Source organism: Sebastes umbrosus, chromosome 11, assembly GCF_015220745.1.
Source record: "Sebastes umbrosus isolate fSebUmb1 chromosome 11, fSebUmb1.pri, whole genome shotgun sequence".
In the NCBI taxonomy this organism is placed as follows: Eukaryota; Metazoa; Chordata; class Actinopteri; order Perciformes; family Sebastidae; genus Sebastes; species Sebastes umbrosus.
The window spans coordinates 29,403,835-29,431,459 of NC_051279.1; the positions used below are offsets into that span (position 1 = coordinate 29,403,835).

Sequence of the window (27,625 nt, forward strand, 5' to 3'; positions counted from 1 at the left end):
CTGCGACTTGGAAAGGCGAGAGAGAATTGGAACAAACAGTACTCCTCTCCTTTACTTTTTTTTTTTTGCTGCTGAACTCTTTGGGCTCGCCCACGACTGTCATCAAATCTGTAATTCAGAGTGCCAACTGAGTGGAGACGGATCCAGCACCTGATGGTATGAGCACGAATAGTCTGTGCTCACTTCAGTGCACACATTCCTCACTTTTCTCACCATAAAACTGAAATGAAAAAAGGTGGAGAGACCTAAATGAGCACATTCATATTTATCGTCACATTTTATTTTATTAATAATGCATCTCCCACAATGCAAAGCTGCACCTTCTTTACAATATGTACATTATATATACAACCTGGTGATGAAGATGCTTATAGTCCATGATTGGAACATTAACAGGCTCATGCATGAAGGACATTTAGAGTTCTTTAAAGGGACAGTTCACCCCAAAATCAAAAATACATATATTTCCTCCAACCTGTAGTGCTATTCATCAATCTAGACTGTTTTGGTGTGAGCTGCAGAGTGTTGGACATGTCGGCCGTAGAGATGTCTGCCTTGATGTCTCTTTCCAGAAAACATGACTCGGTTACTCAAGATAATCCACAGACCTTGTTGTGAGCAGTTTCATGTAGGAATTATTTTCTTGCTACACCCACCAACCGTATCACTGTGCAGAAGGAAGTGTGTATCTACTCATGGACGTGAGGCCCGTGCTAGTGACAGATGTAAACCTTAATGGCATCAACGTTAACTACATCTGTTGTTGCCTGTTGGGCTGCAGTTTGCCATGTTATGATTAGAGCATATTCTTTAATGCTAAATGCAGTACCTGTGAGGGTTTCTGGACAATATCTGTCATTGTTTTGTGTTGTTAGTTGATTTCCAATAATAAATATATACATACATTTGCATAAAGCAAACATATTTGACCACTCCCATGTCTATAAGAGTATTGAATACTTGACAAATCTCCCTTTAAGGTACATTTTGAACAGATAAAAAATGTGCAGTTAATCACGATTAAATACTTTAAATCAATTGACAGCTCTAATTCCTACATGAAACTACTCACAACAAGATTTTGATTATCTTGAGTAACCGGATCATGTTTTCTGGAAAGAGATATTGCTTGTTGAGTTTTTCAAATGTATTTTTGGCGCTTTGAGCACCACAAGCCGAGTGCCATCTAGTTCCATTATATTGGAGAGAAGGCAGACATTTCTACGACCAATATCTCCAACACTCGGCAACTCACACTAAAACAACCTAGATTGATAAACAGCACTACAGGTAAGAGGACAAATATGTAGTTTGGTTTTGGGGGTGAACTGTCCCTTTAATTACAGCTGATAAGGCACTTTTAAAAATTCACAGTTTCATGTCTCCAAGCTGTGTTTTTCCAGCATCAGATCAGGTTTTAACAGTAACTCAGCTAATGAAATGCACTAAACCTTCACATTCTGTAGGATCCCCTTGTAAGCAGCACTGTAATTTTCTGATGACCAAACTAAGATATTTGGTACAAAAGAAAGTAGGTTGGTATGACTAACAAGTGGTTCTTGGAACTGGCGACAGGTCCTGGAGTTGGTCCTTTTTTTTTTTTTTCACTTTTCAGTCCGCTTCCAGACTGGTTATTTCTGCCTGCCCACTCTCTCCAAGGAGGCACAGCAACTTCCTATATGCACTCCTGTTACACAGAGAGATGGAGCAGTCACATTAGTGAACAACAAAGCAACACAGCTACAGAATATTCTGTACGTTAACACCTGCTTATTGTCTAGACAACTTAAAAATAGTTTAAGGCGATGAATGCCATCTACATGGCTTCCGCGGTGTGATTCATGCGCTCGCTCACCTCAAGGCGATGTTCCTCCCCAGTCCTCTCTTGTGTTCGGTGTTTCTCAGACTGACAGACAGGTTGGGAATGAGAGCTTGAACCACGGAGGGATCTAAAACAGCCACCGTCTCCAGGACGCCGTATACCTGCCTGTCGTAGACTCCCTCGTTCTCCTCCACAAACGACCTAGGAGCATTGGGATTACACAAACAGTAAAAAAAAAACGTGAGGGATAAAATAGGCTTTTATGTAATATAGATAGTTACTCTGTGCCTACAGTGCCTGCATCCGTGTGTTCATCCAATACAGGTGCAGATTTTTATTGCCATACATTATTGTCAATTACCGTAAGACAACGATCATCTGGTCACACGGTCCCTGTGTAGATGCAGCAGCACATCGCTCCACCACAAGCTGTAAGGCATCTGTGCTCGTCTTCCTCACTGCACAGAAAAAAAAAAAACACACAGTGATATCATTAGACAGCCCTTCAGTGAGTACTATGAACACAAACTTGATTGTTTTTTTTTTCTGTATAATTTGCCCTAAAGTGAGGATTGATGAAAACTGTAAGCATTGAGGACATGTTTGCAACCATCTCGCTGATAGTAAGTACTACAATTACAGCATTTATTGAGTTGGTAGTGAAGTGAAGATGCAGCAAATGCAGGCCTAGTCAGATTTATTTTGGAGAACCATGAGGGGGAAAAAAGGACTTTAAACATTTTGCAAACAAAATCACAGTCATACGTGATTACATGAATTCCTAAACAGACATGTCATCACTGCATTAAAGATAATGTCAGAGTATTTACTGAACTGTGGTCCTTTTAGTAGCTCACATTAGGATCGTTTTCTGTATGACATCATCAGAAGCATCAGAAGAACATTAGGCCAGTCAGGATTGGCTGGATCCAAGGTCATGAGTATCAGGGAATATAGAAACCCTCTCCATAAAAACTGGGCTATCTTCCTTTCTACACATGAACAAGGAGGGTGAGACACTCGAGACTAAGGATATTCTGACGACCAATCGCAGCCACACAAGGCACGAAGTCAGCCAAAGGATGCCTCAAAGAAGGCACTCGCACTCAATGTAGAAAAACGACACTTTATAAGCTCCAGATTATTTTGTGTTTTATGCACAAGCATGCTCTCACCCTGCGGCTCGTTGACCAGCATCACACAGCGCAGCAGAGAGGGGAGGGGCAGAGTGAGGAGGGCGGGGTCCGAGTCACTGTTTCGTCTCAGGAGCTCCAATAGGAACATCAGGACTGCCGCCAGCCGGGGCGGAGGGGCGTGACCTTTAAACTGCAGGAAGCTCCCACTGTAAAATTAGAAAGGGACATTTCCAGTAACTTTTAATCCTGAAGAAGAATAGCGTAGTTTAAGAAATATATATTTTTTGGAGAAACATAGTCGAAAACAAGAAATCATATCAACAAGAATGTGTCCTTGATGATGAGATTCAAATTGAGTCAGTTAAATAAATATGAAATCTAAGCTGCCATTTATCACTTTCATTTTCTTCTGTCACTCTCATACTACGAAACATGTTGCACACGTTTATTTGCAGGACGGGAGCGAACGGAGGCAAACAACACCCCAGTTCTGGAGACCTACCAGAGCACCTCCAAGATGGTCCTCCTCAGCGCCGCTCCTCGGGTGGTTGGGCTGGCCTCGCAGGCGCTCAGAAGCACTGGGTGGTTGGCGATGATGCCCACGGAAGGAGAGGCAGGGAGGAAATAGTCCAGATATCTGCGGGTAACAGAGCGGAGCTGCTGCTTCAGGTGGGCGCCCTGCGACTGAGACACGCTGGAAGCCACCGACAGACCCTGCAGGAGAATAAATTAAAGAGTCAGAATGAAAACATCTGAAGAAATTACAGACATAAGCGATGAAAAAAGGGTGTTTGATTAGGGTTTCAGGTCTCTTTCATAACACCAGACACTTTTAAAGCCTGCTGTGCGTCCTGATTGTCTAAGACGTGATCCGGGGGTACAATATATGTTTGTCCTAACCTGTAAATATAGAGGCAGGCTGTCCCTGAGTGCTTTGTCCTGCTGTGTGAGTTGGTGGGGAAGCAGCAGCCCGTCCACAATACGGAACAGCAGCTGCTGGGCTTTAGGTGTGACCAGCAGGGGGCTCCAGTGCTTCACTATGCAACCTGGATCAAACGGCACACAACAAGAGTCAGACACACAACAGTAATGATCAGAAGAAAGAAACTCCTGAAGCTTTGTCTATTGTATAACGTGTTTGAAGTAGATGGGTTCTGCTGCACCTACCAACAGCCCAGTAGGCCAGCTGCAGCCTCTCTTGGTTCTTGCTGACCAGAGAGGGTTTAATGTGTTTCAGGATGTCACCAATGTAGTCCAGGGCTCTGGTCACCATGGCTGAACGCTCAGACATAACCTGCAGTCCACTGTACACGCTGCCCACGGCCTGACACCACGAGGAAGCAGATAAGAAAATGAATTCATGGAAATACCTGCATGTAAATACAGGCTGCAGTAGTAGAGATATGACAGTGACATGTTGAGCGTACATCACATATAGTGCAGACTTGAGTAAAGGTGAGCTAAGATATGCTGGGTACTGTAGGTCTTATAACTGAGGATGAGGGGACATGTCAGGGACATTAAAGTGTAAATCATTCACATCCTACAGGAACTCTGTGTATTTGACACCCGTGAGAATGTGTTACCTTGACAAAAACCTCCAGGGCTGAAGTGGGCTCGAGCCTCGCGGCTGTGGGCTGGAGGCCCGCTCTCTGCAGTAGACTGTCCACCTCAGGAAGTCTCAGCACAAGCCGGGTCAGTTCACACAACTGCTCCTCCACTTCCCGGCCTGGAAGAAATGTAGGCACAAACACTGGGTATTTCAACATTAATGTATCTTTCTTTGATCTCTAATACATGGCAAACAGGTAACAGGTAACACGCCTAAGACTTCTCTCTACAAAGATGTAACAAAATTCATTCAATTCAGAGCAGAGTTAGGGTCATGAAGCTTTGGGATTTGCATTTGAGTACAGCAACATTTCTAACATCTGTTGTTGGGTTGTTGAATGAGTTAAAGACACACTGGTTCAAAGTGTACACTGCACAGCTTTCATCACCTAAAATGATAAAACCCTATCAAACTTACGGAAGCCCTGAGAAGCAAGTGAATTTTTTTTTCTGGTGATCCATTTTCTAAGTCTGATCTAAACTGTTTTCCTCTTCCGTGTTTATGATTTAAGAACAGGTGAACAAAAGGTTTTGCCAGAATAAACTTTCTAAATTCCTTAAATTTTTTTCTTTCATCTGTGAAACACGTGAAAAAACAAGTTTTGCCAGGTGGAAGAAAACCTTTTCCTGAATATTCTTTCTACGTTTTTTGTTCGGATAATCTTTTCAAGTGTGTTGTTGTAATACTCATTTCGGCCACAAGAGGCTGAAGTTCTCCACTGCCCCACGCTCTAAATAGGAGTAAAAGCATTCATGTTTTCCCTAAAGGCAGATTAGCGCAGATTAAAATAGACATGACAGTAATGTTACATAACTTGTGAACACACAATATATGTACCTTGTGTTTAGGGTGCACGGAGAAAAACATGAATGTTTTTAGTCCTATTTAGAACATGGGGTAGTGGTGCACTTCAGCCTCTTGTGGCCGAAATAAGTATTACAACAACAAACACAGAAAAATGATCCTAGCAAAACTTTCTTCACCTGTTCTTAAGTCATAAACACACGAGAGAAAACAATTTACTTGGATCATCACCATCATTTTTTTCTCACTTCTTCCGTAGAAACTAGTTTCCGGGGAAATGAATACATGCAATTTGCAAAATTCCCAGATGCTTCCTGTCTTACCCAAAGAGTTTATGCCAGAATATGTCCATGAATATGCCAGAAATATATATATATATATAAATAAATCATATACACCTGTATCTACATAAGTAAATATTACCTGGTGTTCAATGGATGGTTATTTTTTTGTTGTATCACATTGTAGACTCAGTTGCATTACCTGTTCTGCTGTCAGAGCCATCTGGGTTCTTTTGAGGGTGCTGCTGTAGAACACAGCGGAACCAGGCCCTCACTGACAGGCTCTGTGCCGAACCGGACACAACACCGGCAGAACCGCTGCTTAGTGAGGCCACCAGCTCACTGGAAAAGGCAGAAACAGATAATCTTTTCACACAAATGTAACGTGTGTAGTTATATATACGACTACTACTGGATTTACTGGTCTTTACTTGATGATGAAGATGTGAAGAAATGTCGTGCATTCAACATGTGAGAGGCGTAAGCCATATGCACAAGCACACTTGACATTAATGTCAATGTTAAAAATTCACATTCGATGCCTCATTGTGCTGAAGTGGTCGTATTTTTTGGTGTTCTGACAGGAGAACGTCTACGCCAAGTCATAAACACTGAAACCCTCTTGTGTGTCTGAAACACATAAATGCCTCTTCCCATCAGATTTCTTCTGAGTTGACATACAGCTTTTAATGATGAGTCTGGAAGGATACAGGGAGGTGACAATTTATATCTAAGGTGTGGTAATTTAATTAAATTTTCGCAAGAATAAATTACTTCATTTTTATAAATTACATATTTCTAACAGCTCAAACAGCAGTGGGCGGAGGGCTTGGCAGGCTGGTACTTCTAAACAATAAATACGACGAGTGTCCTTGTTCTGGCTTTATATTCAGGTGTAGCACCTTAATATCACTTGGCAGTGTCTGAAGAGGGCCTTTTGAGGTTGAAATAGTCACGTTATACCCTTGGGTGTAATTTTGAAGATGCACTACATTTTGGAATCAATTTAGAGGCATGGGAGAAATTTCTTCATTAAAACCTATTTTGATCATAGCAAGGACGCTCACTGTCTAATTTATTAATTAGAAAGATACCACCCAATATAGGACTAATAATAGGACTTGTCTAAAAAACACTTTTGTCAAGTGGTAAATCTACTATGATGAAGCTTGACAGCTGACAGGTTCAGAGGTGTACATCTTCGCCGTCTGACTGACCTGATGTTTTCCCGTTAGGAGTGATGTGATAAAAAATGCTTGGTGATTGAGGTAAAAGGCAACAAAGGGTAGATCTCGGAAGGCGATCTGTACCTGTTTTGGAGCAGATGGGGAAGGTAGCGAGTTATCAGAAGCGGTTGAACCATGTCGTCCCAGCCGAAGCATTGCATAATGGACTGGACTGGGTTGGGCTGAAGGTCCTGGGGGGCCGAGCTCGGCAGATCAAAGGCCAACAGGGTGAAGCCTGAGGAAGATGAAATTAATACTTAATTAAATTCATTAATTCTTGCTTGAATTACTAGAAGAACATACATGTATGATTAAAGTGCAGTGTAAGAAGTGTAGGCATGTGTCCCGACTTGTCTATGTTTTGTTTTTTTTACCACGTTCTCTTCCCTAAATCATCTCATCCTCTCTAACTAACTACTAATGTTCTTCTCTCTGCCAAGCTTTTCAAATTATCTGCCTTCGTGTAAAATGCTGGCATTAACTCCAAATTATCAGTATCGGCCGTCACAAAGACGATTTGGTCGAACTCTTGTCCAAAACTTTTTTCCTGCTCTCCCCCAGCCTGTCCTCCTACAGCCCTTTCTTCCCTCCTCTCGGTGTCTCTTCTTCCTCCCAGTGGGCGTTACTGACCTGCAGCAGCATCTGCCAGCTGTGCTGGAGGGGTCTGGGAGAGGCGTAGGCTGCGCAGGAAGGGGAAGAAGTGCGCCCAGAGTGCCGCTGCTACCGCTAGGTGGCGCTCTTTCACCACACTGGTGTTACCGGGAGCCCAAGCCGAGGTGGGTGCTGACTGGACACTGCGCTGATGGACCCGTCTGGAAGGACACAGACACACACAAAAAGAAAAAGCAGATAAACAAATCTATCCGACACAAAATCCAAACATCGCGCTCCCCGCTTGTGAACAACACCATCCAACTCCGCCCCTCTACTTTCTCAAATCCTTCTGCTCCCCTGTTTCCCTTCTTTCACTTCTTCTTCATGTGTTTTCCCCTCTCTTCTCTCCTGGGGGATTACTGGGTGCGGCGGTGCGCTGCAGTGTGGAGCGGAGCAGGGTGGAGGCAGAGGTGGGGAAGGAGAGGAGGATATTATAGGCATAGAGTGGAGCCTAATGCTGATCCCCTGTACACAGACTATACTTTGGCTTCTTCTGGCTCATCCCTGGCCCTGGCCCCAGCCGCTACAGCAGCCCCACAGTGGCTGGCATTAGCCCAGATAAGCAGCTGAAGGAGCTGTAATCTCATTTAGACTGGAGATGATCCTCCTGTCCCCCACACTCGCCCGGATGGGGGTGTGGGGAAGCGGGGTTGAGGTGTGCTGGGGAAGGAGGGAAGGAGGAAAGGACAGAGGAACTAGTAACACCCCCACCATCCCATCCCATCCCATCCTCAGCCACACACTCTTGTCTGCTGCTATGGTACACACACACACGTACGTACACACACACCTCAGCAGTGCCTTCCCTTCCAGCAAGGTTGCATCTAATCCAGAGAGAGCTGAGACAATCGATTAGAGTCTGAATTCATTAGCCTCGTTACTACTGCGGAATGGGCCTTTCACACCCATCAACCCTCATTGTACAAGACATCATCAGAGACCCCACTTAATCCTCCTCACTGCGGCTTCTTACAATGTGTACACACAAACACACACAACACCAACACACCATTAGGGACCCCGTTTAACCCTTCCTCCTGCTGCATCCCAACATACAGACACATAAAATGAAATATAGCATCCTGAAAATGACAGAGATGCATCAAACTCACACTGAGGCACAAGCTGAATTTAATCCATGTCCACTTTCTATTAAATATAGTGCCCATAAATCTATCAAAAAGTGTAGGTGTAATTGTTACAGTAGGTGTCCTTGACTCAATATCCGATAAAAGGTCTCACAAAAGGATAACTCTTCTTGTATTTTATCAAGCCAAGGAGATAGGGATTATATGTTTGTACCAAAAACAGATCCAACATGGTGTGCCAATGCCCGCTCACCTCATCAACCAGCGACTCCCCCACTCTCCCACAGTAGAGGGTCATGAGAAGGAATAAAACTGAGGAATTATGCCTGGGACTGGCTTCTTGCCTCAGCACCATGGCAATGGCTATCAAGAGTGAATATTCGGACCCTCCACTGCCTCCGCCATTGGCAGAATAATTCTCTTAATGTGTGCAGATTCCACACGGCTCTCAGTAGACATAATGATGCACAGGCTAAATTTGCCAGGCTACATAATTGCCCATTAATTGTGTCACAGAAAAGACATTAATCACAAAAGGAGATACCGAGAATTGCCAGGCCGAAGAATTATGTTTAATTTGGTGGGACGGATTGGAAAGAGAGAACATGGTTATGTTTTTTTTTTTTTTATTTGGTTAAATGGGTCAGCGTGGTCCGGGCCATAACACAGAGGGGCCTCTGGGAGTCCTCTTCTTCTCTCTCTTCTTGGCCATTAATGTGCAAATGTGTGCCCTCCAACCCCGAGATCTCAGATGGGAAGTTTGGGAATTAGCAAAGCTAACGAGATACCACATTATAGGAGCCCGGCATTGGAATAAGAGAGGAGTACACTTAGGTTAGTGTTTCACTTTTGGTGTGTGGGCACAGGCAGGTGTGTGTGTGTGTGTGTGTGTGTAGGGTGGAGAGGGTGGAACGTATACACCGGAGAATTAAAGCAATCATACACCTACATGAATCACGGAGAGAGCTCTGTAACACTTAACTTTACATTGTCCTTATTCTAGTGTTTCAGCTCATTTATTAACCTTTTGTAAGTAGTGGAAGTTTAAAGTGACAGTGATACTTTTTGCTTAGTAAAGCCCCCAACTATGTTCCTAGAGACTAGGGGGGGATTTAAGAAATCACATGCGTATTGAGAAGTGCAGCAAAACCTGGAATATATACTTACTAGGGCTGTGTATGAAATCGTAATACTTTTTGCAAATGAATGAAATGTGTCTGCGCATTGACTATCGAAAAATGTACTAAATTTGGCACCGAATGCTGGCTCAGAATTGTTCTCTCCTTTACCAAACCTTTGATCAGTTACTGATATAAAGCTGCTCTAATCAATTATTTCATGGAGGAGCATGTGGAGCATTTTTTCAGCTCATTGTCATGACATACAAAAGTTAGCGACTAGCTGGTGAACGTAGCAGAGCATTTAGCATCTAAAGAGCTAAATGTGTCCGTCAGGAGTTGGTGGAGACCAAAACAGAGCTCAAAGGAGAGTGAATTTTGAGTTCACATTAGGGCTGCACAAGCAAGATATAAGGAAAATATGCCATAACGTTGTCGAATAATATATTGCAATATTACTTGCGATAAATAAACAGATATTAAAGTGTACTCAGTTCTGCCTTTCTGCTGCTTTCAGTATACTGCTAAAATACAACAAATTGCTTGTTGAATTAATTCAAATGAAAGGAAATCTTTTATTGAACAAATTTAACACAAAAAGCACCAATAAAAAAACGATAATTACATTACAAAAAAATTGATGCAGCTTTAAACCAACTTTTAGAATAATTTTAGACTATATTTTATTCAAACAATGTTCTTGTACAGCTATTTACGTTTAAATTGGACTCTTTTGTTAAATGAAAAATAAGGGTTTTGTAGAAAAACTGGTATTCTTGTGGTATCGGTACAGACAGGTACCATATCAGACATTTTTAAATGATTCCCAGCCCTGGTACTTGACTGATTTTTACTTACATGAAGGCAGTCTTTGTGTTAACACTGCCAATGGACGAGCTACATTAGCCATTGTCTAAGATTTCAATTACATGTTGAACATATCCATGTATCGATTCAAAGTTTAAAAGCACTTACTTTAGGTAATTCAAAGCATGAGTACTACTTGTTATACTACTTGTGATAGTTATGGTTCATTAGAAAGTAAAGGATTGTTGCAAACTTAAAGGTGACACTCGACTCTTTAACACCAGATTTAACCGAAAACCTAGTGAGAGATCACACATCATTCCTCACTCCATAGCCTTCCAGTCTCACCTGATTTGTATCTCCTCTCCCTTCTGTTCCCACCTCTTACCTCCCCACATAAACAGACACTGTTTCAGCTGTGGCTCTCTGACCTTCAGCTGGGGTCGATCGTGTAACGAACACCCGTGTCCTACAGCTGAACCCGTCCTGACGCCCTACTGACCATAGTCTCCAAACACGCTCACAGCACTGCCGCCGTCCCCATGACGACAGGAGGGTCCATGGAGGCTCCCTCGGGCCTGTAACTCTACTCAGAGCTTCACCAGCACCTGGTGAGGGTGACATGGGGGCCACTAGGTCTGCTGAGACTAACGGGGGCCTCAACGCAACACAGGGTCTTTACAGACACTCACTCCTGCTGACAGCACAATCCACCTATTGTCAGTGTGAGAAGCGAGTGGACTCTGGGCTGGGTTGGGAAGAGCAGAAGAGATCGCTCTCCTCTGCTGTAACCACTTATCAGATTTTAATAGAAGCTTAGCTTGGCCTTAGCCAGGAAACATTTGTCTGAATGTGTCCACTATCTGTGAGGGAGCAGCTATCAGTGAGAGGAAAGAATGAGAGAAAGTAAGAGATACTTGGGAGCTTGGTGAGTATTTACACCAGCTGTCTCACCTGAGCTGAGCGAGGACGATCTGCAGAAAGCCCAGGGCCGAATTCAGCTCTGAGATGCGGCAAGCACGCAGCAGCCAATCAAACCCTTCGTTGAGCAGCTTTTCCTCCGATAGGTTGAGGCTGGTGCTCGTCTCGAACACCTCAGCCACCCCCTCCAGGTACGAGCCGAGGGGCCCCCAGAGGGCAAGTCTGCGAGAGACCTCTGTGGTCTTATCGTAGAACTCTTTGGCCGTCTCATTAAAGGAGGAGGCCAGCCAGCTCGCCTGCGCACCAACATCCAGACCCCTCTCCTGGAAAAAGATGAGATCAAATGATCTTGAAAATCCTTTGTTGTGTGCCTGATACACTTCCAGATAAAATTTTCTGATTGACGAACAATACCTGGAACAACAATAGCAGTGACAGCTGTCCCCTCCAGACCAGGGTGCGGTGCCCAGGGGGGCAGTTGGAGGGAAGGAAACCCAGCAGCTCACAGGCTCTACCGGCCACATCCTCCAGCTCTACCTGCCTGGCCACCACCAGAAACAGCAGCAGGAAGTTCATGAGGCCTGCCTCTGGTAACTCCTGCATCTTCTTTGAGGAGAACTTGGAATAAATCCTGGAAACATAAGAGAACAATAGAGGGAGGAAGAGACGGGGTTTATTATAATGTGGCACAAGAGATGGTCTGCTAAAGGAAAAACAAACAGAGACAGGGACGTGTTCAAGATTACAGTGTCTGCTCAGTTAAAGTGGCAGTAGGCAGTATATTTTGGATTCATTGGGCAAAAATTCCATAATAACTTTTCAGCATATTGTAATTCAAGTGTCCTGAGAGAAAACTAGACTTTTGCACCTCCTTATGGCTCTGTTTTCAGGCTTTAAAAAATCTATCATTTCAGAGAGAGAGCGTTCCTATTGGCTGTGCTCCAGCTGGTGGGAGGTGCTTGGTATTTCCTCAACTGTTCTCAACATGGCTGCCGGGTCACAAACGTTCTCATTTTACAGCTAAACAGTACACTACAAGATGTTTCTGAAAACATTTGAGGAGAGAAATAGGCATTACAGTAACAGAATATTGATTCATATTTGATCAGCGCTGCCTAGTTTGACCGTTTGATAGGACTTCACGAGTGATTGACAGCCGGCTCTCATAGATGGCAGCTGGACGGCAGACTCCAGATCAGCTCTGATTGGTTGTTTTCCTCTGGTCTATGAAATATAGCAGATGCCATTAGGTGCACCGGAGGGCACCGGAGGACACCGGAGGAAGCAGAGGCACATGATTTTTTTCAGATTATCTGTCTCATGCACTACTGTCAGGATATAGTGATCGTTTTATAAAAATAACTTCTTCCCCTTCTTTTATTATTTCTACCCATTGCAGCTTTGAATTGTTTAAAAAAAATCTAATTTCAATTGTTCTTTATTTCCACTGACCAACTCTTCAAATTTGTTCTTCTGAAACCTCTGACTTTAAATGCTGACTAACTGAACTTTCCACCCCCACCGTGCATCCCACCACCTGCCTCCATCGCCCTCTCAGCTCCAGGGGGGAGGCTGGGCTGCCCGGCCTGTGTGTGTGTGTGTGTGTGTGTGTGTGTGTGTGTGTGTGTGTATGTTGGTGAGAGAGAATAGAAAAAGCGAGAGAGGGAGTAAGCAGGATCTAACAGCGTGCTGGGTGGTTCTCTCACCCAGCACGCTGTTAGATCCTGCGGGCACTGTGGAGAAATGCCTTTAAAGATCATGTTAAATGTCAGAGACACTCAGACACACAGCAGTAGGCGCTTGGTCCCTCTCTCTACAGCCAAACCAATTTACTGCAACACCAGAGAGAGATCAATAAAACCACACACACACACATGCGTTGCCACACATCCAGCTTGCTGTTTGCTCGCCCGGCAGGAAAACACAGAATGCTGGAGCCCCCCCCTCCCCGCCCCCTTTCCCTCTCTACACTCCACCTCCCAAACACAGATGCAGCCCACACAGGTGAGTAGAGCTGCTGTTTGGGTCAAAACACAAACAGCCAGCATCCCAAGACAAACTCGGCGTAAGAAGTATGACTGATATAAAGGAGTGGAGAAAAACGAGAGAGGAACTGAGAGAGACCAGGTTAACACCGAAATCAGCTTAGTTACACCCACAGAGGACTATAAAAGGAAAGAGGTGGCCAAGCATGCAGTCTGGGTGTGAGAGGAGGGAGATTTAAATAGATGAATGGGTAATATGTAACAGGGATATAAGCAGAGCACACTGGGAGGGAGGCAGCAGTGAGGATTTGCTGTGTTCTCCCAACCTGTCTGTCTGTTTGTTTATTCCGGACAGCTTTTTTTTCCGGAGGCGAGCAGATGCTCCTAACTCCCGGCGTTGGAGATCAACATGCTCGCAGTCGATCCCATTAATGCGGTCGGCGCGGGTGTCCCGCAGAGCCCGGCCAGGAGTAGGAACGCTGCCGAAATGTTGTAGCGATACAGTCGGCACGCCTCGCGCCTCCTGAGGGGGGAGGAGGTAGTGGTGAGGGAGGTGGAGGAGGAGGAGGAGGAGGAGGGGGGATCTGGACCTGTCCCAGCCCAGTCTGGCTGTTGCCAGACTGCCTACCACCCACATCTCCCCGCTCCCCACCACCCAAGCTCCCCTCTCTATCCGTGCTGGAAACCAACACAGCTTCGTTAAGGCGAATTAACCGCCACGCTCGTTAGCTAATTAGCCCCCATGTCTGCAGTGCTACTGAGCACATTCCAGACAGAGGGAAGTCATTAGGCGGATTTATCTACGGCTGCCTCTCTCTGGCGCCCAGCCGGCCTGGGATATAGGATGGTCCAGCGCTCGGTTCTGATGTGCACATTAGCTTGTGATCTTTCCTCTCTTCATTCTTACTTTCCCTTCACAAAGACACACACACTCTCCCTCCATCCAATGGCCTCACACACACACACACACACACACACTCATCACCATGTCACTGCTCTAGGGAGCAGGTGCAGTGTGTGTGTGTGCATCCGTAGGAGGCTTCTTGGCTCTGGTCTGTGCTGAAGAGCAGGTGGTTGACTCCTGAGACACCTGCTCCACTGGGGGGCCTGAGTAAATATCAAAGACGCACTGGGAGACTGCGGTGCACCTGGCACGCACACAAACAAGACTGAAATGCATGATAGTGAGCAAACACACATGTTGTTTGTGTATTCATGCAAGTATGCACCGATATACACACACACACAAATCCAAACAGCACACTAAACACATCACACATGAGAAGATCAAGGGGAAAAAGGGAATGCTACAAAGCCTAGTCCTGATTAGTAATCATTTCTCACAGCTTCTACTCCGTGTTTTCCCCTTTTTATCTTCTCTTCCTCCAAAATACTATATACGCTGTATATGGAGGCAACCGCCTGGCCCTGAGACCTACTTTTCATGGTGGAAGTGAATGTGAAGGAGCGAGAACTACAAAGCCTCCCAGACTTACCTTCCTTTGATCTGTCTCTGTGGGACTCCACCAGCCCTGTCCTGGGCGAGGCACAGGGCCAGCACTCGAAGGAAGATGTGGAAGGAGTTGGCTGAGCGGTAGAGCTGGGTATGTCCTGGAGAGTGGAGGGGAGAGGGGGAGCAGCAGCTGCGGGCCTGCTCGAACAGAGCCAGGGGCGTCTTGCACAAAGTGCCCATGCCAGACATCCCGAGCCAGGGTACAGTGAATGAAGCACTCTGGGGTGGAAAAAAGGAAGCAACAAATATGATGCAACTCATAAAAACAATCTAAAAGATAGATCACAGATAAGAAACAAGCCTTTACTTTTTTAGCAAAAAACTTAGACTGACAGCAAGTTGAACATCCAAGACCAAGAAATGAAAGAATATGACACATCATGTCAAAAAGTGTAAGTAAGGTTAATCTATGTCACGAAAGTAAGCTAAAAGTGGTCTGATTGTTGTAGATATGCTTAAAATGAGGCAACATATCAAGTCTGAGCAACTTTTATCGTCATTTCCTCATTTCCTCCAAGGCCTATGCAAAGGAGGCTAGGTCACGCGTCATCAACGCGTCATATCTTTGGGGGTATAACACATGCACAGTAAAATCTGGTCTGCACTCGCCGAAATTGAGCAAATCGCAACGCACGACCGCAGCTCCAGTTACACTGCGCATGTGTTATACCCCATACCCCAAGACCCGTGTCCGCCCGTGACCCAGCCTCCTTCCACAGGCCTTGGTTTCCTCTGAAGGTTGGTCCTCACCAGATTCTTGCTGTAGTAGTCCCAGAGGGTGGAGACAGCACTGGTGCTCGGCTCCCACAGCAGACAGAGACTGAGACAGCATTGGACGTGCATCCTGACCTGTTCCTCTGCTAGACCTCCCTGTTATCACACACAGACACATGCTGTTTCAACTTACTACTAAAACTACATTTTTTTCCCGAAAAGGTTAAAAATTCATGTGTAGACTAGAAGCAGTGCTGACCTTGGGGTTACAGGTTATCTTGAGCAACTCTTCCACAAAAGTCCAATTATTCCCCAGATGTTTCTGTGAGTCCAGATGAAACAAGATGATACATTTAAAAACAATATTGGAAAAAAAAAAAACTATTAAAAGGAATATTTCAGATTTTTTAAAGTGGGTTGTATTTGGTACTCATCCATAATCAATGAATTACCTACAGAAGATGGCGGTCGGCATGCCAGTTTGGAGAAACAGACAGGAGTATCAGCACGGAAGCAAAGCAATGTACTGCTGTTGATGGGGGCAGCAGCAAAATGTATTTGAGCCACCCAAAAAAATCTAAATCAGTTTAAGTGTACGCTATATTTAGAATATTTGCCGTCAGACAGCCATTTCTGAAGCGGTTATCTATCTACCAGACTTCACTGACAAAAACAGTCATTTTACCTCACAGAACACGGGAGTTTCTGGTCTACCGCTGCCTCGATTGAGTTAGTTTGTTTGGGTTATTGTGTGACTTTGGTGAGTCTGAACTAACCCTTTAAAACACCAAAGTCACACAATAACACATAGAAACTAGCCGATCGAGGCAGCGGTAGAACAGCAACTCCCATGTTCAGCAACTCCCATGTTCAGCGAGGTAAAATTACTGTTTTTGTCAAGGGAGTCTGGTGGCTTTGAAGAGAGCGTAGATAACGGCTGCAGTTACCCATCGGAAAGGGCTGTCGGACGGCAAGATAAAGCGGTGAAAATATTCTAAATATAGCGTACACTTAAACTAACTGATAATGATTTATTTTAGGCGGCTAAGATATGTTTTGTTGCTGCCCCCGTCCACAGCAGTACATTGCATGTCCCCATGTCGCGTACTTCTGTCTGTTTCTCCAAACTGGGGGCATGCCGACCGTCATCTACTGTAGGTAATACACTGACTATGGGTAATTATCTCATACAACCCCACTTCAAAAAATCGGAACTATGCCTTTAATGTTTTTTTAAATTATACTATAAATATGGTGAAATATAATTGGTGAAAAGTAAGTGTGTCACTTGCATTGATATTTAAGACTAAAGTAGACAAGGCCTGCTATCAGAGTACCTGCTCTTGATAATGCAGAGAAACCATCATCATCAGTCTGACTTATTTCTACAAACAGTCCTATGCAATTTGTCTCTTTTTCACCAACATGTCAAGTTTGGCACCATTCTTTATCAAAGTGTCAAGACAAATTAATTCTCGAGACTTATTTTAGAACTGCAGAAGCCTCTTTGATGAGAGGCAAAATGTCTTCAAAACTACGACTTCTGTGGAGAATTTGTCTTTACATTCCACTACCTGGATGAATTAAATGCACCTACATATATTTTTTAGAAAAAGAAAACATTTTCTTACCTCGTGCTGGAGAGTGCCGTTACGACTGTACTGCCCTAACATTGCTACATGAGTGACCAGCCACCATGTGAATCCCAGAGGGTCCTTACAGTGCGTGGGGAGGCCACTGAACTGCTCTGCTGCTGGCTTCCCTGAAACCAGTGGCCTCAACAACAAGTTCATGTAGCTCCAGAAAGACTAGAGGGAAACACACGTTAGTTCATTTAGGATTTATGGACAGAGTTATATTCTATTGTGTGACTGTGAACATGTCTGTATTTGCATTACCTGTGTGTGCAACACTTTATTCCTGTATTCCAGAAGGTGCATGAGCAGGACCCACAGCTCTTTGGTGCATGAGCAAAGGTAGTGATGGCTGCTCAGTGCCTCTGTAGGCCTAACCTACAAATCAACAGGATCCATTTAACATCGTAAGCTCCCAACTGCAGCTCTGATCTACATAAATGCATCACTGACATGAAGATTATACAATTAGTTTGATTACATTTTGTGATACTATAAGTACTCAGCATGCAAAAAACATGGTTATTATCCAGTACTAATGTTGTTTTAGAGGGTTCTCCACCCTAAAAAGGATAATATTATGGGGGGATCTGACAGAAGCCGAATTCATATTCTGTATGCGCCATCTGCAGCTTTCACCCATTTTCTATCAACCGAGCACCAAATGTGGTAATGAACATATTTAATACCGGATTTGCAGTTTGTTTTTTTTCAGCTAAAAAACAACCTAGAAATACTGCTGGCACATTTCAACAGTAAGATGTACTGTAATTGTGGCCAGCCGCCCACCTTGCTGTATTTGCCTATGGCCAGACCAGTTAGGTCACACAGCAGACTGCACAGGTGCTCTTCAAACAGACTGGTATCGGTCAGGTTCTCTCCCGTCAGGTTCACAAACTGGTGGGCGTACACCACCTGGCCTGGAGAGAAGAACAGGTAAAATTACTAAAAGCCTGTTTCCATGATAATGACTCACTGAGAGCTGCAAGTCAGGAGATTATTGCCCGCTGCGCAAGTTGTTGTGTAGCAGCATCTATGCAACAATTCCAAACTTTCATGTTATTACACAGTTTTCCTCCCAGAAAAAGTTTTACAGTGTTTCCAATTAATTGGATTCCAATACTACAGGTACGATCAGTCTCTAAACTACAACATTATACAAGCGACATATCACATTTCAATATCTTTTGTGTCTATTTCCTGTCTAAGCAGACACATACCTTGCATCTTGTGACCAAGTACGTGAAGGATCTCCAAGACTGACCAGTGGATGTCAAGATGAAGGTGTAATAAATGCCAAGAGGGAGGAAAAATCTGTGGGATGAATACAGAGCACCAAGGTCAATGTAAATACAAGGACAATCAACTGAAAATATTATATTATAGTAAAGTTCTGGGTGATGGGAACTCTTAGTTAAGATTTCTGAAAAATCTGTGGTCATGAGTCATTCCACTTAAAGGTACAGTGTGTAGGAATTGGCAACATCGAGTGGTGTGGTTGCAGATTACAACTAACTGAGTACCCCTCCACTCACACCTCACCATAATAACACTATTTTAGGAGCAAAGGAAGTCAGACGGCGGCTGGTGGTTCCACTGTTTTGCACTACGGTTTGCACGCAGCTGACGTTACCACAGTTTCACAAGCGTGTCATAGAACTACGGTGGCCTTCAGGTAACGTAATAACGCGAGAGGCTCTCTCTAGAGCCAGTGTTCGGTTTGAGCAGCATTCCCTCTATGAAGAGGACCCGCTCCCTATGTAGATATGAAAGGCTCATTCTAAGCTAACGAAAACACAATAGTTCCCCTAAATTGTTAAACAATGTTCCTTTAACAGTTTGTATTATGTCCATGGCTCTATAAAGCTTAATTACACTTGTGCCATCCACACTTTTGTTGCAACTTTTTTCAAAGCCCTATCTCCTTTACAACAGCACCTGATGCCTATGCATCACACACACACACCTTTCCCGGATTAGCTATAGTGAAGGCACCCTGAACGTTGGCAGGCAGGTCTTTGAGTCGTCCTATGAGGAGAGTGATGCCAAACAGCTCCTCCAGAAGAGCGGAGGGGAGCTGAGCCTCCAGCTCTTCATAGGGGTGTGAATGACTTGCATCCAGGGAGCTGGAAGGTTCCAGGTATCTGAACAGATACAAAAGGAAAATGCATGGCCAAATAAACAAACAAATAAAGTATAAGCAGCATTAAAACATTCAAATGAGTGTTACTGGTGTTGACATTAAAATATGAAGAATTACCTGTGCAAGAAGACTTTGACATACTGAAGAAATGAAACACACTGTTGTCTGAGGTCCTCTGCTTCATAGTGGAGGTTGCCTGCTTGACCTACAACACATGAGGGATGTTGTGGGCAGCATTCCTGAATCTTATGTAAAACATGCCCACTGTATCAGATATCAGACATGACTCAAACACTAGAGTTGAGCTCAACAATCTCTTTATGGGAAACTAATTTGTTGGAACAGTTACAGCCATAGCTGATTAATGTGTGTGCTCACTTCAGAAAAGCACGCTATTACACCCATATTTACATCTTTATTATTTGTCGCTGTTGCTGCTGCTTCCTCAGTTAATCACTCTAACCACCTTAAATGCATGTAGTGTATGTTGTATTTATATGGTCTTTGGCTGGTAAGACTCCTCAGGACAATTCTGCCATGCGCAAAACTATTTTCCTGGCTGATACTGTGGCTCACATTTTAGACCAACTACCCCTCAATTTAAAGGTCTTGGGTTCAACCCACACTTCAGCCAACACGACTTAAAGTTCATCATTTGAGACATCCAGGGGAGCAACTTTTCTTCAGATTCTTTTCCCTTTCTAGATGAAATGGATGCTTAAACCCCCCGTCTGCGTTTGATATTTTATAACTAAACTGTAAATTTCTTGTTTACATGACAGACATTATCTGACTGTACATAAAAGCATCTTGCTAACACATAAGATGTCTGTTAATGTGAGCAAATAATGGCTTACTGTGTGGACAAAATACTGAAGGTCTGATTATTAGCTGGACTGTGGATTGCATATGGCACAAGCTTACCAAAATCATGTGAGCTGGACTGCACCAAGGACTCCAGCCTGTAAACCTTTTGTCTGAAATATAACAAAGACAACTAAGATCAGTGACATGTATGTGAAGGACCCATGTTTCAAAATAAATTAGTTCTGAAGTAAAAAAAGCTCTGTCTAAGAAGGATTCCATTTCTAAGATTGTGCTGCCATGGAAAATTATCTTCAGATTAGGATGGTTATAGCAACAAAAAATAACTTTAAAACTATGTTAATTTTAAAAGCAAAAATTCAACTGAGTTTTGTTCTACATCTCGGCTTACCTGAACAGACCAAAGAGTAGCTTTGTAGATTCCACCAATGCTGTCTCTGTTACCCAGGGGAAACCAAAGATCTCCACTGTGTCTGTCTCATACTCCGCAGGGGCCGGGTCAAGACGCAACAGCAACCTGCAGAGTGGATGCAGTCACATCAGTTAAGACTTAATTTACTAAGGTTTTTCTGCTGCTGAGACTTCTGCTGCCACCCTATTACAATGGAGGTGACTGGAATTTAATTTGTTGTGCTCCAAGCATCAAAAACTAACCTTTGAAAAAAAAAAAAAAAAAAAAAATCAAGAACAGGGTTTGTTTCCAGAAAAATGACTAAGTTACTCAGGATAATCCACAGATGTGTCTACAGTTTTCATTGGGACAATTTCTCTGGCACAAAATAGGTACGGTAACAATCGTTGACCTCCAAGTGAGAAAATGTGTTTTTTTCTGTGATTATGGTGAACTGACAGACAGTGACTCTACCGTTTCAGGGAGCCTCTTGCAGTGTATCCCTCTGTGGAGAGAGCTCCGGTGGGGTCCTCCTTCGCTCCAGAGCAGCAGAAGCATGGCGGTCTGGCTGGAGTCAGCTCACATAGGCTGTCTGCTGCGAAGGGAGAAACTGGTGGGGTGAGGGATTGGCTGAAGTCGTCTGCCATGCTGCCAGTACAGAATCAGTACCACCTTTAATGACAAAAAAACATTGTCTTGAGACATGACACGATTGTTTTACAAAACAGAGGTAACATGTTGCATCAGGTGCAGACAAAAGTTGCAGGCATTCACATACTATAGGGGGAAGATGTACAATATAAAAGCAGATTAAACATGAGCATACAATACAAAGCTATACTATATATCTTAAGGTATTGCTACACAGTGAAGAACATTACAATAAAACACACATCAGAACTATATATGTTATATCAAACAGAAGCTGCCATTATTCAGCAGACAGCCTTCTATCTGAGATATGTTGGGTTTCACTTGTAAAATCAAACCCTCAAAATCTGGCAATTGATGTCACCTTGCTTCATAACTCGTCAGTAAGTTAACCTCAATAGTCACACATGCTACAGCTAGACAACATAGCAAGTGTGTAAAATGACCCACAGCAGTTATACAATGTTTTATAAAAGGTCTGTCTACAATGTGTGTGTGTGTGTTTGCCAGTAAATAAGCCATCATCCTAATTATGTTCGTGTTAAATAGCTACCTAATTGTCTAGGAACGTTAGTTTCTGCTTTAATATGTTGAATGCACAGCTAGCTTTAACCAAACAATGTATAATAACAAGAAGTGAAAGTCAACTGTTGATTCCATTGCAACATCAGAGCTACGCTTCCGACATTTTGGACTGAAAGCGACTATCAGACGCCAGTAAAACCTCCGCTTAAAAAGTGCTGTACAAAAGCAAAACAACATTGGTTCTATTCTATCGTCATATTCTACTAAGATGGCCTGTGTTGAACAATAAAATATTACAAAATATGACAGGCATTTCGGTCCAAAATGGCAGCAGCGGTTGTTGTCAAATAAACAACGGAGTTTCATCTCTCTACTTTTAACCTCAGAGAACCGAAATAGCAGCATTTCTAACAAGGAAACTAAACAGAGCAGCGCTTCCGTGAACACAAACGTTAAGAAACATGCACAAACCTTATATTTCGGCTTCTTGTGTAATGTTATATTCCGTAAATATAAAGCAAAGTATGAAGATTAACGCTCATATCACAGCTGTTGTCATGACTCCCTTGTTTGGGTTTTCAGTCTCTCCCGCGCGTTCACTCCACGCATGCGCGAACTCGCCCCGCGTCCGTTGATTGGTCGGAAGTTTCCTGGTGGGCGTGGTCCAGTGACGCGGTCCTCTCGATCTACACACCACAAGAGAGTTCACTGCGACGTGCTTCCTGCTTCGCATTAGTTCTCCAGGTAGAGTGAGTTGCTGTCCTGTTTGGGCTTGTCAAATAGTCTCTTGCTTGTTTCAACGTCTTTATTTCTCGAGAATTTTTGTTAAAGAGCAAAATAAATGTGTTCAACATAACGTTACCACTTATATTCACCTTCACGAGACTTTAAGTAACACTAATTTAAGCTAGGCTAATTAAAAATGTCTATTTGGCCTTTATAAATAGAGTCACAGAGTTCAAGTCTGCTTAATTTACACCAAATATATCAGATATAGGCCTTAAAAGAAACACACAAGACGAACACTGTTCAGTATGTCTAAATTATTATCATTAAAACATCTATAGCATACACGTTTGATGCTAATAAAAGGTATTTTTATGCACTGACCAGACCTGCTCCATGCCATGACTTTTCTATGTCAAAGTGACTTTGTCCCCCTCAGTCTTACTTCAGAGGTCCAGCTTAAAGTCATACAACACAATGCATTGGTTTAAGTAGGATTTTCTCCATGCTAACCCTGATTTCCATATGCAGATGTGTCTCTCCCTACAGTCCCTCTCGCCATCACACCATTTCTTGCATTCTAATGCACTTTCTCTCACATCTTTACTAAATCCCCCCTTCCGCCTCACAGCCGTGGATGTGCTCGTTTTCTCCACTTACACTTCGTTATTTCTTCTGCACGTTTGACTTGTCTAGTAGAGGAGATGCTGCACGATAGATGCGGTGTGTTTTGCATGCTCTAAAAATGTGCACGTTTTTATGACCAGGAGTCAGTGGAGACAGTAAACATGGACGCGTCGGGAGATTTGTTTCTTTCCGATGCATCGACCTCCCGCTCCGCTGTCAACAGGAGGCAGTCCGTCTGTGTGTGTGAGGAGGCTGTGTCGGCTGCAAGGGAAAGGTAAATGCTTTCTGTTTTTTCTGTCGCTACGCTACAAACCCATTCATTCCTTTCTAGGCACCGTAGTACATGATGGAGGGATGGAGGGGGTGATGTTTGAACCTGTTTCATCCCCCCTCCCCTCGCCTCCCCTCGCCCTCTGATGCAGCCTCGTGTCCAGCCTGTGATGCACTGGACCAGGTTTTCAATTCAAGACTCAGGACTAAACATTTGATGACTGTAAACTTGATTTAAACCATTCTCTGGATGCACTTACTAGTAATCCACCCCACCCTCACAACAATGATGCCTATAATGGATGCAGTGGGGCTTTATTATGTTAATGTAATAACCTGGTGTTGTGATTACTTGCAGCCTTTTGAGGCTTCTTGATAAACTTAATAAACTGGATGTAAAGGACTACTGTAGCTAATATATGGGTTACTACTGACATACTACTACAGAATCAGTTGCCCCACTGTATAATGTAATAATAGCCAAAAACATACAGCCACACAGGTGTTTCCCATTTCTGCTGATTAGACCTCATGTAGGTTGTAGTTGGGTGGAGCTACCAGCTGAGGATAGACCTTTTTCACATGAGATGCTTTGACTTGGGACAGTAGGAAAGCACAGGTGTAAGTAATAACATTAACAGTGTTATATTCAGGTGAGCCATGCCAATGAGCCAGCATGCACATAACCAGGGCCTGCTGGCACACCTACATGGAATGTATCCATTGTTATATTATAATAACAGATATCATTAGTTACACCGGTGCTATCTACTCTATGGAGGCTGAAACTGACAAAAAAGTATTGAACGTTTATCAGACAAATCACAGACAAATATGAATACTTCAATAAACAATCAAGTTTTTTAAACAAAATATAAAGTTTTATACATTATACTTTAACCCAAGTGACATTTCCCATTTTACTTTTCACATTACCAGTTTCCCTTTAAGATGTGAGATGGATGTGTCCATGTATGTCCAGGGCATTGATTGGTCTGCAGTGCGGGTGTAGTTTCCTTTATCAGTTGATTGGAGGACTGGGCCCATTCGCTGAGGTCACCAAACTTTGCTGAGCTCAGCATCTAAAAGGTGTTTATTGTCCTGCCTTAAAAGGTGTGACAAAGCTAACACATACTGTAGGCTAAATTCCAAATAACATACTCTTTCTTTTTACAATTATTACATATAGACAGCTGCCCTTACAAAGTACATACTGTTGCATGCAGTATGCATCCAGTTGGGACATACTACTTCTTCATACTATTCTGTCTTGAACTTTGACCCTTTTGCTCATAGCTGCAACTATTAGTCGATTCTGAATAGCCAGAAAAGCATGCAAGCTTGCATACCAGGAGATCCTGATATTTTTGGCATAATGCATTTGAGATACTATGTATTGGGACATACTACATCTTTTTCTGCCATACTAAATATTATGGTATGGGTATTGGAGCGCACAGACAGAGTCACAGAAATGTTAATCAATCACAGTGTGTACACATCCACACAGCTGTGAGTGGAGGTCTAATCTGTTAACACCTGTGTACCTGTATCACCTTTCTTTAGCCACTCATCCCTGACCCACTAGAGGGATCATGGGTCATCATGAGTTATGGTCATCTACAGATCAGCTGCTGGTAGAGGTTTATGCTGCATTTCTGTACTGTCTGCAGAATGTGAAAAAAATGGGAACACCTCCCGTTATTCTGACTTGGGAGCATTCACTGCTGACTTTGTAGTTGCACCAATAAAAAGCCTAAAATAGCTACTTTTGCTGTGTTAACATATTTGGAGGGGCTTTGTTAACAAGCGAAACCAGGTACAAGCAAACAATGTATACCTCTTTTTAAATCAGTCAAATCGATTTTATTAGTGTTGATATTGGATTTGATTTAGATGTAACTGCCAGCGATGGCGGCTTTGCAGCGATTTTGCAACTTGTTTGTCGACTCTTCTGTAGTTGTTTTCACCGAATGAGAGATGTCGTTGCTCCTGTCAGATAATTCGCAATTATCTGAACAATAAAGTGTGAATGCAGCATTAGTACCTCGCTCAAGGACACTTCAGTATATACAGTATATCCCAGTATGGTGTGTAAACCTGACTGTGGCAAACAGAAACAAGTTGGCTGGAGTTGACAATAATCATAAGATGCACTGTGTAATGTTGCTGTATACAGGACAGATGACACTGATCATCCCCACCACTCTGAATAATAGAGTTAATACCTTCAATCTGGACAATGCAGAACAACTTTTGTAAACAAATATATAATATAAAGGATTCTTTGTTTTATGTGCAATCAATATAATGAACAAACAGCACGAACATATCCCTATGCCCGGAGATTTCAGATATCAACTTTTGTACATACAGTATATTGCTACTGATTTGTGATGCGTGTTGTGGTAATTATATTTACTGACAATAAACACAGTAAAAACAATAAAAATACATTTATTTTTTTACCGTGTTTATTGTCTTGATTGGTGAGCGAGACATATTTTCTGCTCCGGTGAGACGGTAAAGTTCTGTGCTCTTCCATCGGGGAATGCTTGTTAACATGAAGACTTGGACTCCAGTGAAAGTATCTCTACTGCTTGGCCCCCATGCCCTTGTGAGCAGTAATACAATTATATTTTACTGTTGTCAGACACTTAGAATAGTTTGGCTTCACAGTTTGCACGGCCGAGTTTGGTTGGGGTAATAATCTGGACATTGTAAAATAATGTTATCCTATGACCGGTAGTTTGACCTCTATAAATCCTGTTCGATACTATTCCACCATTAACTCCCCCCTCTTTAAGGACTGTAGTCAGAGGCATGTAATGACTTTGCATAATGAGTTACATTCTCTTTTTTCATTGGGTCTGCTTTTCTAAAAGATCTCTGCATTGTACAGGGGAGAGTGCTAGTCCCTTTTATCTCCAGAAAAAAAACCTTGTGGCTACAGTTTGATCAATTAAACTCCTGAAAGGGCCCCCCTCCTTTCATTCATCTGCCTGAGAGGAATATAAAGTTATCAGTCTTCCCAAGCGATATGAGGACGGAAATAAGTAGTTTGTCTATAAAAATGTCCAGGTACTTTATCAGCGTCCCAGAAGGCCCCTAGGCCCTGACACTGTTCAATGTGGCTCTCCTGTACTCCAGTCTCATGTGCTCTCCCTCTTTCCCTCCCTCCCTCTCTCCCTGTCTACTCCATCTCTGCCCGAGGCCCGCTCCTCGCTGGGTGGGTGGGGCGTACGCTGCCGGCCCTGCACCTCCACTGGGATTGACTGAGGCCCGAGCCCCAAGTGAGGTTATCGATTTCAATCAGTGGCTGGGGAGATTGGAGCTGAATGATGCTGTAGACTTTAAACGGTGGTCAGCTGCACTGTTTGTTGTTTGGGGGGGGGGAAATGCTGCAGGAGGAGGCACTCCTCTTTTGAAGGGAAGTCAGATAAACATACAAACAGAATTATATATAAAGTGAGAGATCTTAATCTTCTAGTTTGGAGTTCCACTGTATGTTTTAGTTTGTGTTTTTGAGAGTAAAATTGACCCAAAAAGGAAAACGATTTCACACAAAAGACTTTAGGGCTGTCCTCGACCAAAGAAATTCTTAGTCGACTAACTCTACCATTTTATTGACAAATCGACTAGTTGATTTTATTGACAAATCTGTGAAACTGAGTTTCTCCACAAAGAATCACACAAAAGCACCACTTTAAATCTTGTGTTTACCAGAGATGTGCTCATTAGATTCGTAAGTCATTCAGCATTAAAAAAAAAGAGCATAAAAACGTCTCATTAACTAAATTAATCTTAATCGACTATATGGCTGTCCTGAATACCATTTTTTGGGCTTCGAAGCTTCGTTGAAAAATATTCAAAGTTATTCGAAGCTTCGTGGCGCGGCGCAGCGCAGCGCAGCGCAGCGCAGCAGTCTGCCATGTTCTTCTGTCTGTCTGTCTCCATCTTCCCTGTTTCAGTGCCGCTGTTGCACAACTGTACACACACGCACCTCTACACATAACAAACAGCGATATCCATCTGAGAATGTTGAATATGAATAATGAGTAATGTTGTGGAATCATTCCTTATTTCATGGGGTATTTGGTGATTTATACATTATTATTACATACTTATGTATATACACAGTATATATATAAA

At 43.2% G+C, this 27,625-nt stretch overlaps 2 protein-coding genes across 3 annotated transcripts in view; one reads left to right on the forward strand and one right to left on the reverse strand.

Annotated features, from left to right (window-relative positions):
* Positions 1–34: 34 nt before the first annotated feature.
* On the reverse strand, positions 35–22,456 carry mms22l (MMS22-like, DNA repair protein). 2 transcript variants are annotated; one of them, XR_005208801.1, is made up of 26 exons: positions 21,149–21,321; positions 20,675–20,800; positions 20,383–20,435; positions 19,576–19,663; positions 19,282–19,459; positions 18,536–18,629; positions 18,105–18,235; positions 17,580–17,693; positions 17,313–17,489; positions 15,941–16,003; positions 15,718–15,837; positions 14,951–15,186; positions 11,884–12,100; positions 11,503–11,792; positions 7,512–7,693; positions 6,966–7,116; positions 5,858–5,997; positions 4,545–4,687; positions 4,126–4,282; positions 3,859–4,004; positions 3,461–3,672; positions 2,998–3,164; positions 2,184–2,280; positions 1,856–2,023; positions 1,551–1,687; positions 35–220 (listed from the first exon to the last, which is right to left on the reverse strand). XR_005208801.1 is itself a non-coding variant. In XM_037784267.1 (26 exons), exons 2-26 carry the CDS (start codon positions 21,319–21,321, stop codon positions 1,612–1,614), a joined length of 3,699 nt encoding a protein of 1,232 aa, XP_037640195.1. In that variant the 5' UTR covers positions 21,322–21,346; positions 22,322–22,456; the 3' UTR covers positions 1,580–1,611. The 2 variants fall into 2 exon arrangements, 1 of the variants encoding a protein (XP_037640195.1); XM_037784267.1 differs by lacking the exon at positions 35–220 and adding an exon at positions 22,322–22,456 and having other exon boundaries at positions 1,580–1,687; positions 21,149–21,346.
* The window catches only part of LOC119496990 (furin-like protease kpc-1), a 204,572-nt gene continuing 199,379 nt past the window's right edge, over positions 22,433–27,625 (forward strand). Inside the window, 3 exon segments of the mRNA XM_037784701.1 lie at positions 22,433–22,585; positions 23,208–23,215; positions 23,364–23,477. Of these exon segments, the coding sequence (XP_037640629.1) occupies positions 22,458–22,585; positions 23,208–23,215; positions 23,364–23,477 (250 nt within the window). The 5' untranslated portion in view covers positions 22,433–22,457.

Excerpts from the sequence above, each read along its gene's own strand:
- mms22l (XM_037784267.1), bottom strand. The coding sequence starts at position 21,321 with ATGGCAGACGACTTCAGCCAATCCCTCACCCCACCAGTTTCTCCCTTC. Across the intron at positions 18,236-18,535 it reads ACTTGGTCACAAGATGCAAG|GCCAGGTGGTGTACGCCCAC; the intron begins GTATGTGTCTGC and ends TCTTCTCTCCAG. Across the intron at positions 17,694-18,104 it reads CCATAGGCAAATACAGCAAG|GTTAGGCCTACAGAGGCACT; the intron begins GTGGGCGGCTGG and ends GTTGATTTGTAG.